General features: G+C 45.2%; 1 protein-coding gene across 1 annotated transcript in view; it reads left to right on the forward strand.

Moving 5' to 3' along the window:
* The first annotated feature begins 207 nt into the window (after positions 1-207).
* The window catches only part of KIF5C (kinesin family member 5C), a 119594-nt gene continuing 105088 nt past the window's right edge, over positions 208-14713 (forward strand). The window contains exon 1 of the mRNA XM_073305437.1: positions 208-711. Within this exon, the coding sequence (XP_073161538.1) occupies positions 586-711 (126 nt within the window). The 5' untranslated portion in view covers positions 208-585. The remainder of the gene's footprint in view (positions 712-14713) is intronic.

The raw sequence follows: 14713 nt of genomic DNA on the forward strand, positions 1-14713 counted from the left end.
AAACGGCTTTCAAAATAGCGCCTACTGCCACCACCCATCAATCCTCACTCCCCAGCTATCGGTAGTTAGTCAGACACTCAAAGAAAGTGGGACACGGCCTATCCTCCCCCCTCTGCCGTCCAGCACCCCACCTGTACACCGCTCGGAGGACTACATCTCCCAGCATGCTTTGTTGGCTCCTCTCCCCTGGAGCCCGGGCTTTGGGCGGGGTTGATGTAATGCGGTGAAGTCACAAAGCCTCTCGGGGAGGCGAGAGGCGGTGGGGCTCGCAAGAGGCTGCCGAAGCTGAAGCGGTAAAGGAGCGGCCGCTTTGTCTGTTTGCCGCCCGCAGAGAGCCACCTGCAGTCCCCGCACGGGGTGCGAGCCCCGCCCCGGCGCTCTGCAGAAGTGGTTCTGCCGCGGGGCCGCTTGGTTTGTTGCTGGAGAAGCTGGACGACGCAGGGTCGCTGCTTTCTCTGACTCCCCCCGCCCCATGACCTGCTGACGGTGGGACCCGGGTGTTTGCGGTCCCTGCCTGCTAGACGCTGGATGCATTAGGCACGCGGGTTGCAGCTCGCCCTTCAGCATCCCTCCCACCCCTCCGAGATGGCGGACCCAGCCGAATGCAGCATCAAAGTGATGTGCCGGTTCCGGCCCCTCAACGAGGCGGAGATCCTCCGCGGGGACAAATTCATCCCCAAGTTCAAAGGCGAGGAGACGGTGGTGATCGGGGTAAGTCTCGCCGGGATGCCCCCCTCCCCCGCTCCCAGCTGCCGCAGGGCCGAGCATCCTGGGGCCGCTGTTCTGCAGCCTTGGCAAAAAGCACCATCGCCCCCCCCCCCCCCGCCGCGCAGCACCCGCACCCTGGGCACCTGGCTGCCTCCCTGCCGCGGCCCATTGTTCCCGCCCCAGGACGGGGGGGCGGGTTGTCCCAGGGCTCCGGTGTAGCTAGCGGGGTCTGGGCAGGCTCCTGCCGCAGAATTGCAGGGGAACCCGCTTCCTCCAGGAGGGGGCTGGGGCAGGAGCACGGGCACGTCCCCAGGGGTTTCTCTCCCTTCCCAATCCTCCTCCCCTCTCCTCCTCCTTCTTCTCCTCCTTTGACTTGGAGTTTATTGTCTCTCCCTCCCCCCGGGAAAGCAGCCCTGCGGGCACGCGGCCCCCTGTTGGGATGCGAAGGGTCTGGGGGATGCAGACGCCGGGGTGGGGCGGGGGGAGAAGTTCCTCAGAGTGGGGCGGGTGGCACGAGACTGCTCTGCACAACCCGGCTTTCTCCCGGGGACCAGTGACCGCCTCCGCTGCCCGCGGCTCCGGCCCCGGGGCCAGGCGGCAGAGGGTTGCCCGCGTGCCGCGCTCCCCTCGCTCGTACCTGCGGTGGGGAGGAATTGAATGGAGTCGGCCTCGCTTCCCACCTGGGTTGCAGCCTCCCAGCCCCCAGTATTGATTAGGCTGATGTCATTCTGCTCACTGGGCATGCTCGCGCTCTCCCTCGCTCGTGGGGTACCTCAAATGATTGGCAGGTGACAACAATTTCGGGAGAGAATTGCAGAGCTCAGTGTGCGTGTCTCTCTCCTCTTCCCCTCTCCCCGGGCCTGGCTTGCTCTCAGCCTCCGTGTCTCCCCAGCGGCGCTGTGTAAAAACCTGCCAGGCTGCGGCCGGTGCAGATGGAAGGAGAGAGGTGTACGGGCTGCGTGTGCTCTGATTGATGGGTTCCCTTCAGCCCCTTTGCTGTCACATAGCTAGAGAGAGCTCAGTGCGGCAGTCGCTGGAGGCCGCCTTCTTTCCCGGGAAAGTTTCTTCGCTCGAATGGATCGAAGAGCCTTCCGCCACTCTTGCTGTACGCGAGGAGTCGTGCTTGGCGTTCTTACGGGCGTCTGAGCACCGACCCGTGGTTACTCCGCGCCCAGTGTGTTTTGTGGACAACAGGATCGGTGCTCCCTGAATGTGCTCGGTCAATGATAGTTCTGCTGCACCTGTTTTGCTTTGTGTTTGCATTGGAGCCATGTGAGGTCAGGAGCAGGAGGCAGAGATTAAATCCTAACCTGTTCGTTCGAAGCAGAAAAAAAGAGTGTAGTTTTGCAGTATGTAGTTGTTGAGCATAGTTTGTATGCAAAGCCATCATTAAATTTTATTATGCATTATTTATAGAGGCACATAGATAAATGGTTACAGATTCCAGTAGAACAAATCGTTGATTTGAATCGTCTGGAAGCAGTGTAGTAAAATCTCATTCTGTGGGCAAGTTAGTGATATAGTTGAAATGTTCATCCTTAGATAAGTAGATCCACATGTGGTGTTTCGTTCTACCACAAAGTCTAAAATATATATTTAAGCATCAATTCACTACTCCAGGTCCTAGTGACAACAGATTTCTGGACAGGCCAATATTCTTGTTCCACCAGCATATCACGCTGAGAAGTAACCTTCATAACAGCAAAGGGCTCTGGAATCACTGACTAGCGCATATCTAACATGATCACTAAAAAAGCAATCTATGTGGTTATTTGGATTCCTGTATGATCTGGGACTAGGGTGACCATATTTCCCTATGCTGAATATGGAACACCTAGTAAAATGACTCATATTCAAGCAAGTTCAATGGCAATCAATCAGAACTATGCAGTACAAACGTTCAAAGTAACATCAAGTTAACTGAACCCCTGTTAAAAAGAAATAGTGCACAGTTGGATTCTTCTTCTTTACCTTCTTATCTTTAAGGCTTTAGGGCTCACATGGGAGAGGTGAGACACACACTTACTCCCATACACCGTTCTCACACGGGCAGTGACCGACCCAACCCTCCCTTTCTGGCGATCTCCGCCCTCCATGCTTGGTTGGGCCCCCAGGGTGGACCCACCTCTCTGGTACCTGGTGTTGCCTCTTCCTGAGGCAGCACATGGGGGCGGCATGCAGGGTCATATGCCTGCCAGATTTCTGCCAGGGTTCACCCCAGAAAGTGGCCAGCAGCAGACTTTCGGCACTGCACGGGAGGGCAGGGACCGGAGCTGCTTCCAGTCGAGGGAGGGGGGAGGGAAGGGATGACCTGGCCCCTGTCTTTGCAGAGCTCATCTCTTCTTTCCCTCCCCGCTGTGCCTGGAAGCAGCTTGTCCCTTCCTCACATAGTGTCTCACATAGTGTCGAAAGGCAGCTAACACCTCCAGGCTGCTGCTGGCCACCAACATAACCCAGCCGCCTCCTATCCCCTAGGGAGAGGTGGCTCAGCAGGGAAGGGTTCCTAGGGTACGGAGCAGCCCCACGCTCCTTGGGGGCAGGACCGAGGTCAAGTGAAGAGGATGCTAAGACCCTGCCCAGGGGGCTGCTGTGGAGCCTGCAGGGTCAGGGTGCTCACAGGCTGGAAATCGCTTCCACCCCTCTACTCCAGAGCTTAGATGAGGGGCAGAGACACTTCCCTATGCCAGTGCTGTGTGGGGCTTTGGCACGTCCAGGGCTCGGCTCCTCCTGGCCAGCGACCCAGGCCGGAGGGTCTTGGGCTTTCCCAGGGTGCTGTCCCAGCCAGAGGCAGTTGGGGAAGGAAGGAGCCTGCCAGCGAGGCTGTTGGTGGGCTGAGCACTCTGACCCGGGGCTGGTTCTCCGCACAGCGCTGGGAATGGGATGCGCCGCACCAGGGGGGATATAGAGGAGCAGCGGGGCTGGCGGGGTGGCGGTGAAGGGGCAAAGCAGGGAGAGGACAGCGAGAGGGGGAGCACATAAAAGGCAGATGGGTGGGCAGCAGAGGCGACACTTAGCCAGCTGCTGCTAACACCTGCCGGCACTCACCAGCCACTGCAGCGGCACTGCCGGCCAGAAACAGGATGGGGGTGGGGCCCTGCTGGCCAAGAGCTGGCATCCAGCGGGGGCTGTGCTGATGGACCAGCAGGGTGAGCGGCCGGCCCCGCGTGCTCCAACCTTATCCCACCACCAGCCTCGCACACCCACCCTCATTCTCAGTTATTGCCCTCTCCCCTCTCACCGCTGGTGGGCAGGTGGTTGGTGAGCAGGGATCCAGCCAGCAGCAGGAACCACCAGTACAGATGCGGGGTGGGGAGAGAGACAGAAAATACGCCCACTTTTAAGAAAGTCAGGACACCTGCAGGAGGGCTTAAATATGGGACTGTCCCTTTAAAACCAAGACATCTGGTCACCCTATCTGGGACCCAACTCTCCCACAGACTGTTTGCTTATCATGGCAGTTAAGATTGTCTGGGGTGTGCTTGCTGTAAGTTCTTGGAGCTGAAGCTTTCCACTGGAGGCCCTTATCTTTGAATGGCTCGTTTTGGCAGTCTGCCAGCATGGGGCTTTGGTGATCTTCAGTGCATGATGTAGGACCAGGTAATTTCTACTTGAGCTAGTATGTGGTTAATTGTCTGACTTGCTGGATTTTGTTTTCCCTTGGTGCTTTGTTTTGTATTTTGGCCTGCAGTGATCACAGCCATATTTATGCTACTCATTATAAGGTTTATTTTTATAACCAAATACTTGGATAAGTGCTTGAGATCAATAAATAAATAATAAACCACATAAATGGCTAGTTGGTTATTAACAAGGTTTTTATTTCAACTACTTACAGGTATTGTCAGAATTTATTGGAAGGACAAGCAGTTTTTCATGAGAGAGCTGCTAAATGACTCATGAACAACTGAAATGTTTTGAGATAAATGTTATAGAAAAGTCTATTTCTCTTTTTTTAATTACTGAGGGCATTGCATCAAAACAGGATATTTGCTTTCTGAGCAGACAAATTCTCATTCCTCACCTTCAGTTGTAATCATAATAATCTTCACAGCAATTAATCTGATGTCAAAAACAGAGGATTGTGACTTCAGGCAATGGATGTTTAGAATGAAGGAGAAATAACTGGCAGAAAGAGATGAAGCCTTATGAAAGAGAGATCTTCTCCATGCAAATGTCAGTGATCTTAAACAACACATAAAGTATATTAATTAAAAGTAGAATTGTTTTAAAAAAACTGGAATCTGACTAAATCAGTTTACAGAGAATTTGAATGTAAAGTGGTATTTTATTTTTTTTCATGGAAGTGAAACCATGTGCAAATTGTAATTCTGGTTATAGCTCATCTCTGCTTATAATGTAGTTCTTTGGAAAACATTGAGTTCAGTTTAAAATGATTCAGGTGAAGAAAGAGCTCAGACATCACTATAAAGCATTAGCTGCTCTCTCCAAAGACAAAAACGAAAAACAGATATTTTCTAGTTCTTATGCACTGGAGGACTTAGTCTCTAATTTATGACATGTAAAGGTGTATTTTGAACCTTGTGTATAGCTTGTGGTTTGGCAGGATAAATCTTCAGCACCTTTAGTTTATCATCCTGGAAAGCTTGTCTCAACCAGAACAGCTTCTTCCTTTCTCTTTCTCATGACATAGCTAGGGTCTGGGAAGAAGACCTAGTGACATCCAATGAGACTTAGGGCTCGTTTACACTACCCTCCGGATCAACTGGCAGTGATCGATCCAGGAGGAGTCAATTTATCGTGTCTAATATAGACGCGATAAATCAACTGCTGATTGCTTTAGCATCCACTCTGGTACTCCACCTCAACAAGAAGCGCAAGTGGAATTGACAGGAGAGCATCTCCCATTTACACACCACAGTGAAGGCACCGCGGTAAGTAGATCTAAGTACATCAGCTTCAGCTACATTATTCACGTAGCTGACGTTGCATAACTTAGATCGATTACCCCCATAGTGTAGACCAGGCCTTGGTTTGCTTAGTTGTAAGTCTGTCACATTAAACAGAGAAAAAAATGTATCTCCTGAGTTGGGTTCGTTGCCATGATGCCTGTGAGGAAATCAGCTAGTTTAAACTGGCTTGAGGGTGCTGATGTTTTCTGTATCTCTTTACAGTTTTCGAATTATAAACATTCATAAGAATATTTTCACACTTGAGGCCTTGACCTTAACTGGAACCTGTGGGAACTACTGCAATATACTATTAATAATAGAATGTATTATTGATCTTCATTATTTAGTGTGTCAGATTGAATGCTCAGCTCCAATAACTAGTAATACTTACCCACAGAAAAATCACATTTCTGCTAGAAAATGTTCGCAGCATAGTCTTCATTTTAGAAGAGCACTCTTTTTCTTTAACATTCATAAAGTTATTAAGATGGAACTGCCAAGCTAAATTAAACAAATCAACCACAATTTCAAATGTTCCTCTGTTGCTTCTGAATAAAGGCCGCAAAGTGGGTCTTTTGTTAGTCCAGCATCTTTTTCTTTTTCTTCAGCAATATCAGGACTGATTTTTCTATGAGAAGACTGTAAAACTAGTGGAGTTTTGTTATCACAAAAGATAAGACTGAAACCTGAATAACTGAAAGGGGAAAAGATGTCTAATCCAACTCTTCTGAATCCTTAAAGTGAGATTTTTTTTTTTTTTCTTAACTCAAGCTCCTGACAAACAACTGCGGGGAAATGCTTTCTTTGTGAAATATTCAACATCATGCACCTCCTGTTGTTTTCTCCTATTACAGTTTTATGGGGTTTCAGAAGGTCCTCCAGCAACTACAGGATGGGAAGACTTAAAATTACTGCTTTCTCTTTTCTTTTTCTTTTTTTAAAAAAGGCAAATGACTCCTCCTCCCCCAACTTCTTTTGGGATATCTTTGAGTCTATTTCTATACATCTTGAGTAAAGCTGTATTTTATCATACCCATGACTCTGTGACTTTCAGGATTTGCTTATCTAAAACAATCCTGGCCACATTGAAGTCTATGGCAAAATTCCCCTTGACTTTAATAGGAGTGGGATTTCATCCATGGTCTTTGTCACCTGAACCAGCCTCCTCCATGAATCTTCTTAGATTTGGCTGTACATGTGTACTGTTTAGTATGGATAAACTAATATAATAAAATGGCTTTAATCAATTTTTAATGGCAAATTGGAGACTAATTACCTTTTCTCAATTTTTCATGGCCAACAATATAATAATTAAAATTTTAGTGTGTCAGACTTATCTTTAAGTTCAAATTGACTCCTGCGTTTTTACTGTGACTTAACCCTTTTTTTGCCATGATGGCCAACTTACCTTGATCATAGTAGGCACGAAGAGGCAAAAGCAATAAATAAATTGCTTTCTTTTGCAGTTCACGTTTAACTAAGCTACTGGATTCCTTATTGAGTTTCAAACAGATTTTCAGTAGACTGCTGCTTAGTTTGTTGTCTTTGTTCCTCTGTACCATCAAGGTGACTCTGTTAGCTATTTGGTTTTGCCTGATGTGTCTGCAAATGTATTTTCCTTGACAGTTTTTTTTTTCCTTGTATTTTGTGAGTGTTAAGTGGTGTGCACAGCTCAGCCAGTGAAGTATCTTGGTGACCTGAAAACACTTAACACCTGCAGCTACTGTACTCACATGCCTAAGTGTTTGCAGGATTGAGGACTGGGAGGGATACACAGGGAGACTCTGCAAGGAAATAAGCAGCCTGTGATGTAAAAAGACTATTTTCCCAGCTAAGTTTGTGGGCCTGCAATATATTTCCCCCCCAAATTTAAAAAATAAATAAAGAGCAAGGAATTGAACTTAATTGAGGGAAAAAATGCAGGAACAAGTTTGTTCTTCAGGTGGATCTGTAGTGCCCACTCATTTTGAAGCTTGCTGTTCGTGAAAGGCAGAAACTGATGTTCTTTAGTTTTAGTTATGATATTTAGCATTGTGGATTGCCTGAACTAATTTCTGGCTGTCCTAATGTCAGTGTTCTGTATTTCCAGGAAGGAGACAGAAATTAACTTTTTGATTCTGGTTTCGCATTCCTTTTTGAGATGAAACTAAGGGCTGAATGCGAGCAAAATATTGGCATGTACCTCTGCATACTGAATCTGCTGAGTTTTGCACATCTCTTGTTGTGCAGGCAACATAGGGGGAGGGAGGGAGAAGAGTGTTTGTTTTTAGTTGTTGCTCAACAGGATGCATTCCAGCTGACTAAGTGTGGCACTGGTGGGCTTTAAAGTGTGTGTGTGAGAGAGAAAAACCAGTAAGGAAAATGGAACAAGTTTAAGGGTCCATATACTAGCATCCGATGAAGTGAGCTGTAGCTCACGAAAGCTTATGCTCAAATAAGTTTGTTAGTCTCAAAGGTGCCACAAGTACTCCTTTTCTTTTTGCGATTACAGATTAACACGGCTGCTACTCTGAAACCTATACTAGCATGGCTTGTTCCATCAGAGGGAAGTCCTACTATCTATTGTTTCAGCCTTGATCTGCTCTAAAGATTCCTTATTGTGTTCAGTGACTACATTTTTTGTGAAGAGACATTGAATAATTTTTTCTTTTGTTAATCGGACACAAGAGAACATGTAGGGAGCAAAAAGCAAATGATGTTTCACAGCATAACACAGTACTTGTCAGACGCAAATAATGACAGCCCATTCTTCTAGGGAAAAAAATGTCTATTTTTACCTAGTTTTCTAATGCGTTTACTATTGACACTATATTTTTCCCCTTAAAGTATCAGGTCAGACTATTCTCTCTCTCTCATGCAGGAATGATAGTGAAGTTAGTGAAAGTTGCACTCGTAAGAAGAGAATTAGATCCATAAATTCTTTCTGTTTAAAGATCTTCGCAGACTATTTATCTGGATCATTCATGCCTAATTAACTTATTTAGCAAAAAGACCTAAAACGATTGGATAGTAGAGCAGTGACACTGTGGCATAAAATCCTCATTGGTCCTTGAAAGCCGTTCACATGATTTGGTGGTTCCCTTTGCTGCTGCATGGCACATTGCTCTTTTAATGAAATCCACACCGATATTTCCACCTCTGAATGCACAAGGGTAGACTCACATATCTTGATGTGAGACACCCTAGAAATACTAGAAATTAAACTCTCATAAACTGATGTGGGGTGGGAATGTCTATATTGCTAGTGAAGTTGATTTTATTTTAACTTATCAAAATCTAACCTGTCAACTTGTTCCGTTAAATGTGTTAATATTTTTTTGAAAAAATATATTTCGCCATGTGTTGAGATTGTTTTCTTTCCTTTTATACAACACACACAATACATACTTGATGTACAGTCATTCATTAGGTGTGTGATATATTTTTTGTTACAATTTTTCTAGTGGGAAAACTTAAGCTGGAAACCTTTAATGTGTTATAACTGTGCATCCTTAGTTCATTTCCCTGCCCCCTCCTAACTTCTTTATTCCCATGAAGTTTAAGCATTGTTTCTGTAAAAGAGCTAGTCTGAGATACCTGTAATGAAATACAAGCAGCTTGCAGAGATAAACATGTTATGTCTTTGAAGCCTATCATCTCCAAAGACACTATGAAATGATACAAATGTGTGGTGGGTTCTTCTCTTTTAGAAAACATGACTAATCCTCGCACACCATTGAGTTTTCCTTCAGTATGACATAAGTTGATACATTGCAAAGCATGTGGTTGATCCCGATGCCTTTCATCTTTCTGCTTTATGTATAAGATGTGTCATGCAGTGCTAACTTTCCTGTCGTGTTGGGCTGTGTTGTTTCCATGCCTGATTATTTCTAGAGATGGAAGAGCGGAGTGCTGGCAAATCTGTCACTTTATTTCTGTGGTGATTTCCCTCCTACTCCAACCCATGAATTAGCTTAAGGTAAATGGGATACATCTTTTATAAGTACCACATTTTCTGTCAGTTTATAAGGCTTCCCAATCTGCTGCAGAACAAACATGTTTCACTAACTTAAGGACTGTAGTTGTAGCCATCCAGGGAGTAATTGTTGGAACTGCTAAAAAGAGTAGATTGCTCTAGGTTCTGTTATGCTTAATAATTAATTGATTGAAGGGGAAGCTGTTTAGGAGGTGGAGTTCTTACTGCAGTGGAATAATTAGTGGAGTAGAGTTTCTGGTTCTAACAGAGGAGTTAATTGTCTGGTACATGAGGGCTGGCTGGATCTGCAGCTGCCTTCTTTATTAGGAAATTAATTTTTGCAGCTTCCCTCTTTGAAAAACAGCCAACACCCAATGAATTTAAAAATCTAATATATTGCATTCTCAATTGTAATTTAGGGCAACGAGAGATTTAACAGCAAATATATATTTGTACAGATAAGGGCTTTCTGCAGACATTTCTGTATTCTCAAATTTAAATTTGCTTTCCTTCAAACCACCTCCATCTCTGATCCTGCCAGATTTCACAAGCTAGGCTGGGTTAGTACATGATTAGGCCACTTCTAAGGACCAGTCTACACTGGCTATGCGGCAGTGCTTTAACGTGCCTTGTGTGCTTGCAGCGCAGCGCTGGGAGACAGCTCTCTCAGCGCTCTTAAAAAAAACCACCTCAATGAGGGGCATAGCTCCCAGTGCTGGGGCACTGTTTACACTGGTGCTTTACAGCGCTGCAACTTGCTGTGCTCAGGAGGGTGTTTTTTTTCACACCCCTGAGCGAGAAAGTTTCAGCGCTGTTATTTGCCAGTGTAGACCGGGAACGCATTGGTGTTGTCTGTTTCTGTGAAATTTCCCTTGTGTGCAGCAGCAGTGGGAGTTCTGGTGTACACTAATTATTGGTAATGTCTAAAACCACTGTGTATGAGCCAGGCTAGATGATGTGATTGTACAAATGCTGGTGGCTGGACTTCATTAACAGTGATTGCACCATCACAAAAGCTTAATGGTGGGAGGTTTCCTGAAGATGCAGCCTTAGGTGCTGCAGGAAGAGCTGTGGCTGATTTCTTTAGCTGGGCATTAAGAGTATTTGAAACAGATCCCGGGCCAAGGTGAACCCCTTTACTTACTGTAGGACAAGCCAAAAACTCTGGACCAGAGGAGCGCAATTTTGGTGATCCTTAGTTTCCAGCTTTGTCATATGGGTGAATGCTGAACATGAGTAGATGTGGTGCCAAGGAGCCTGAGTCCATGGCAGAGAGCTAAATTCCCATGTTGCAGCCTGTTCGTAATGGGAGCTGTGCAAGGTGCTGAAACACTAACCTCACAATCTTTCTAGTGTAAGTATTTTGACAACACCAAGTGAGATAGGAAAGTACTATTATCCACATGTTACAGATCAGGAACTGAGGCACAGAGAGACTGACTTGCCTGCCCTGAGTCATACAGGGAAGTCTGTGGCAGAGAAAGGAATTGAATTTGGGTCTCATGAGTCCCAGGATAGTTTCCTAACTGTTGATCCTTTCACCTAAGGGGAATGTGCACAGGCCTATTATCCAAATTGGGGTAACTGAGTAATAGAGGGTTTGTCTTTAGTGGAGTTGTTAACTAAACCCTGACTACATCGTTCCTCTTGCAAAATACTTCAAATATCTGTATTTACATCAACCAAGATTGGATAATAATACTTATCCACCTTTGTAAAATGTTTGAGATCTTACATCTGTAGAGCAAATCGTTATTAGCTACATTTTTCAAATAGGTTGCCTAAAGCATAGAGTGACTTTGCTGGGAGGGACCAGAGCCTAGTGAGTTAAGTGTTGTCTGGAATCAAAAAGCTAACCTTTGGTCTAGCACTCAATATATTTATGATCTCTCTTGCACATTTGACAACGCTTTGAGCAAAGGTGGACTTTGCTGAGTGTGCAATTGGGACTAACTTAGCTACAATGCACATTCACTGGGCACATCTTGTCAGGTACTCATTGAAAGAGACCGGGCTCTGAAGGATTCGTTGTTTAGGCTTGGCCAGTGCATGTGCTCCTTTTTAATTAAATAGTTTAGTGACCTTTCTGTTCTCCTTCATTCCCTACAGCTCAGATCTGCTCAGATTTTCCTGCTGTTGCTTCCAAAACACTTCTAAGATCTAACTTTTTTGTTTCTAACCATGCAGCAGAAATGCTTGCCATGCCCTTTTCTCCTGACTACAGCAGACACCTTCTCTCTAGTGTTCCCAATATTGACTTCATAACCTTTCAATTGGTTAGAAAATGCAACTGCTAAAATGATCTGGCCTGTTGATCTAACTTGATTACTCCTTTGTTGAAGCAATCCCATGGCTCCCTCTTTTCATCAAGTTCAAACTTAATTGTTTATCCCTTTGGCAATGCATAACTACTCCCAAAAACAGTCTACAAGTCAGAGTTAAGGTGGTTGTGCTGAAATATGCATTTCTTTATACTTGATGAGGATTTGTGTTTGTGGACAGTGCGGGATTGATGATGTCTTAAGTGCTGCTTAGGTCTTCTAAATGTCACATAGCAACTGTAACTGTGTGGAGCGTGTATTTTTTTTTTTTAATTGTTTGTAATAAAAATGGCTCCTGCCTACTACTCATGGAGCCTAAAGCACCTTTCAAATGTTAATTAAGCCTCTCCTCTCCCATGTGAAGTGGTATCCTCCATTAACAGACAGGGCAAAGAGGGCATAGAGAGTGACATTCCTCAGGATACTCTGCAAGCTGATGTCAGAACTGGGAATGGGACTCAGGAGTGGAATGAACTGACTGCCAATTCTCTGCTCCAAGCATTAGACTAGAATGCTTCACTGCCTTTTTCTCTTATGATATAATCTTGTTAAGGATGGATTGTTCTATGTCTGTCCTGTAAGTGATGACCCTGATTGATACCCAGTTAATCTAAAATCAGATTTATCACCATCTTGCTGAGGCAGGCAGTACATCCCCCAAATAGCTCTGTGACTTTCTGCATTTGTCACAGCGGTAGAACATGCATATGAGTCTGAACTGTCCCTGTCCTTTAATCAAAAACATTTTAAAGGCTGCTTATTCAATTTGGTGTAAAAACTGACAGTGCTGCACATTCAGAAATGGCTAACTTGTTTGCTGCAGTAACTAAATGCAGTGTTCAGTAGATCTCTCATCTGTTAATCACTCTGCCAGAATACACTTCCTGACAGGGAAGCCTTTCCCGGTGCTGTGTGGTGTTCCTGACGATTTGATGTTAATCCTGGGGGAATTCTGCCAAAAAATAAAAAATTCTGCACACAATAATTTAAATTCTGCAAATTACTGCATATTTTATTTTGTCAAAATAGCACAAAATAATTATACCAGTTTCAATTATTTTGGTAATTTATTTTAAAATACCTGTCACCAAGTATGTCTGTAACAATATAGACAACAACAAAAAATTCAGGAAATGTGTTTTGACGAATAGTTTCCTTATTAGGCATATTAATACAGAACTTGGAGTAATTCATTTAAACTACGATACAGAAACCTATTTCCGGCACCCTCAGAAGCAATGGGCAGTGTAAAGGCAGTGTAAAGGCTTGGGGGAGGTAAGGGTAACAGAGAAGCTGAGGGAGAGGGAAATAATTGCTGGGAAGGAGCCTGGGAGTGAACCTGGAGGGTTGTTGGGGGTGTGTGTGTGGAGTAGGGTTGGGGAGGGAAGTATGGAACAGGGTTTTTTTTGGGGGGTGGGGTGGGGGAGGGATTATTAGGGAGTTGGGGAGCATCCCACCATGCAGACTCTGGCTGACCCCTAACCCCTCCCATTCAGTCAGGAACATTTGCCCCTGTCCCCATGTGTCCCTGCACCCCTACTACCGTTCAGCCCTAGCTCAATGCTGTCACCCCACTAGCTCCTGTGCCCTGCCCCAGTCTGTTCCCCCACTATCCCTTTTGAACCCCAGTCTGTGTGAGGTGCCCCCCAGCAGCCCAGTGTGCCCTGCTCTGTCTGTCCGTCCCTGTCTTCCTTCCCTCCCCCTATATCCTGTGTCTCCTTATCTGTCTCCATGGGCAGGGTTTCTGTGGGGAATTCAGCTGTCCTCCCTCTCTGCAGCTGGCTGCTCTGGCCTGTGAGCCAGCTGCCCTTTGTTCTGGTGCCACAGCAGCCCCTGGTGATCAAAAGTAGTAATTGCAGCAGCTCTCTGGCAGAACCTATTTTCTGCAGAGAAAAAAATAATCTGCAGGCAACATGAATTCTGTGTGTCTGCAATGGTGCAGAATTCTCCCAGAAGTACTGTGTACTAGACTTTTGGAAAGGCTTATTGAAGTGGATGTTTTCTAACTGCAGCCTGAACCATTTATTTGCTTGCTACTTTATTGCATCAGCAGAATTGGTGAATGTCGCACCACACAGAATAGTATTTCTGCTTTTTAACCCATCTCCCTGTTACTCTTGTAATGGCTGCATGAGGCATTTACATTGGACCTTAACTGAAATGCAGAAGTTTTATGTCCATTGGGCTGTTCTCTACATGTTGCTCTGGCTTGATGCACCTCATAACCTGTTTAGATTTAACAGTACTTCCGCAGTTGAATGGTTTTATGATTAAGACATTGGACAGGGACTCACGAGATCTGGGTTTAATTCCCGGCTCTGTCACAGATTTGTGTGACCTTGAGCAAGTCACTTAATTTCTGTGTCTCACAATCCCCTTTCTCTCAACCTTTGTTTGTCTTGTTGATTTATATAGTAAGCTCCTCTGGACGGGGACTGTCTTTAGCAATGTAATTGTGGTTCTGATGATGATATGTGTTGGCCACAACCATCCTAATGCTTCTAATAATAAATTAATCTGCCAAATGGTTAGTAGTTTTTTTTTTTAAAAATAAACATGCTGTCCAGTTTTTGGCCCTTTCAAAATGTAAGTCAACAGTGCATATTCTACCTAGTGGACAGTGAAGATAGGATGGTGCATGCTGGCAATTGGGATAGGAAATACTGGAAATAAAAACAAAACAAACAAAAAACTGTGTCAGATGGCTTGTATCTTAATAAAAAGAGCAGCTGCTTGTGGCTCTTCAGTGCAGAGATGTTAGTGACTTTGTTTTTTCCAGGGAATGCCTGCCAGACACAATGAGAGAAGGATTTATGTAG

The sequence above is a fragment of the Lepidochelys kempii genome, chromosome 11 (genome assembly GCF_965140285.1).
Source record: "Lepidochelys kempii isolate rLepKem1 chromosome 11, rLepKem1.hap1, whole genome shotgun sequence".
Classification (NCBI taxonomy): domain Eukaryota; kingdom Metazoa; phylum Chordata; order Testudines; family Cheloniidae; genus Lepidochelys; species Lepidochelys kempii.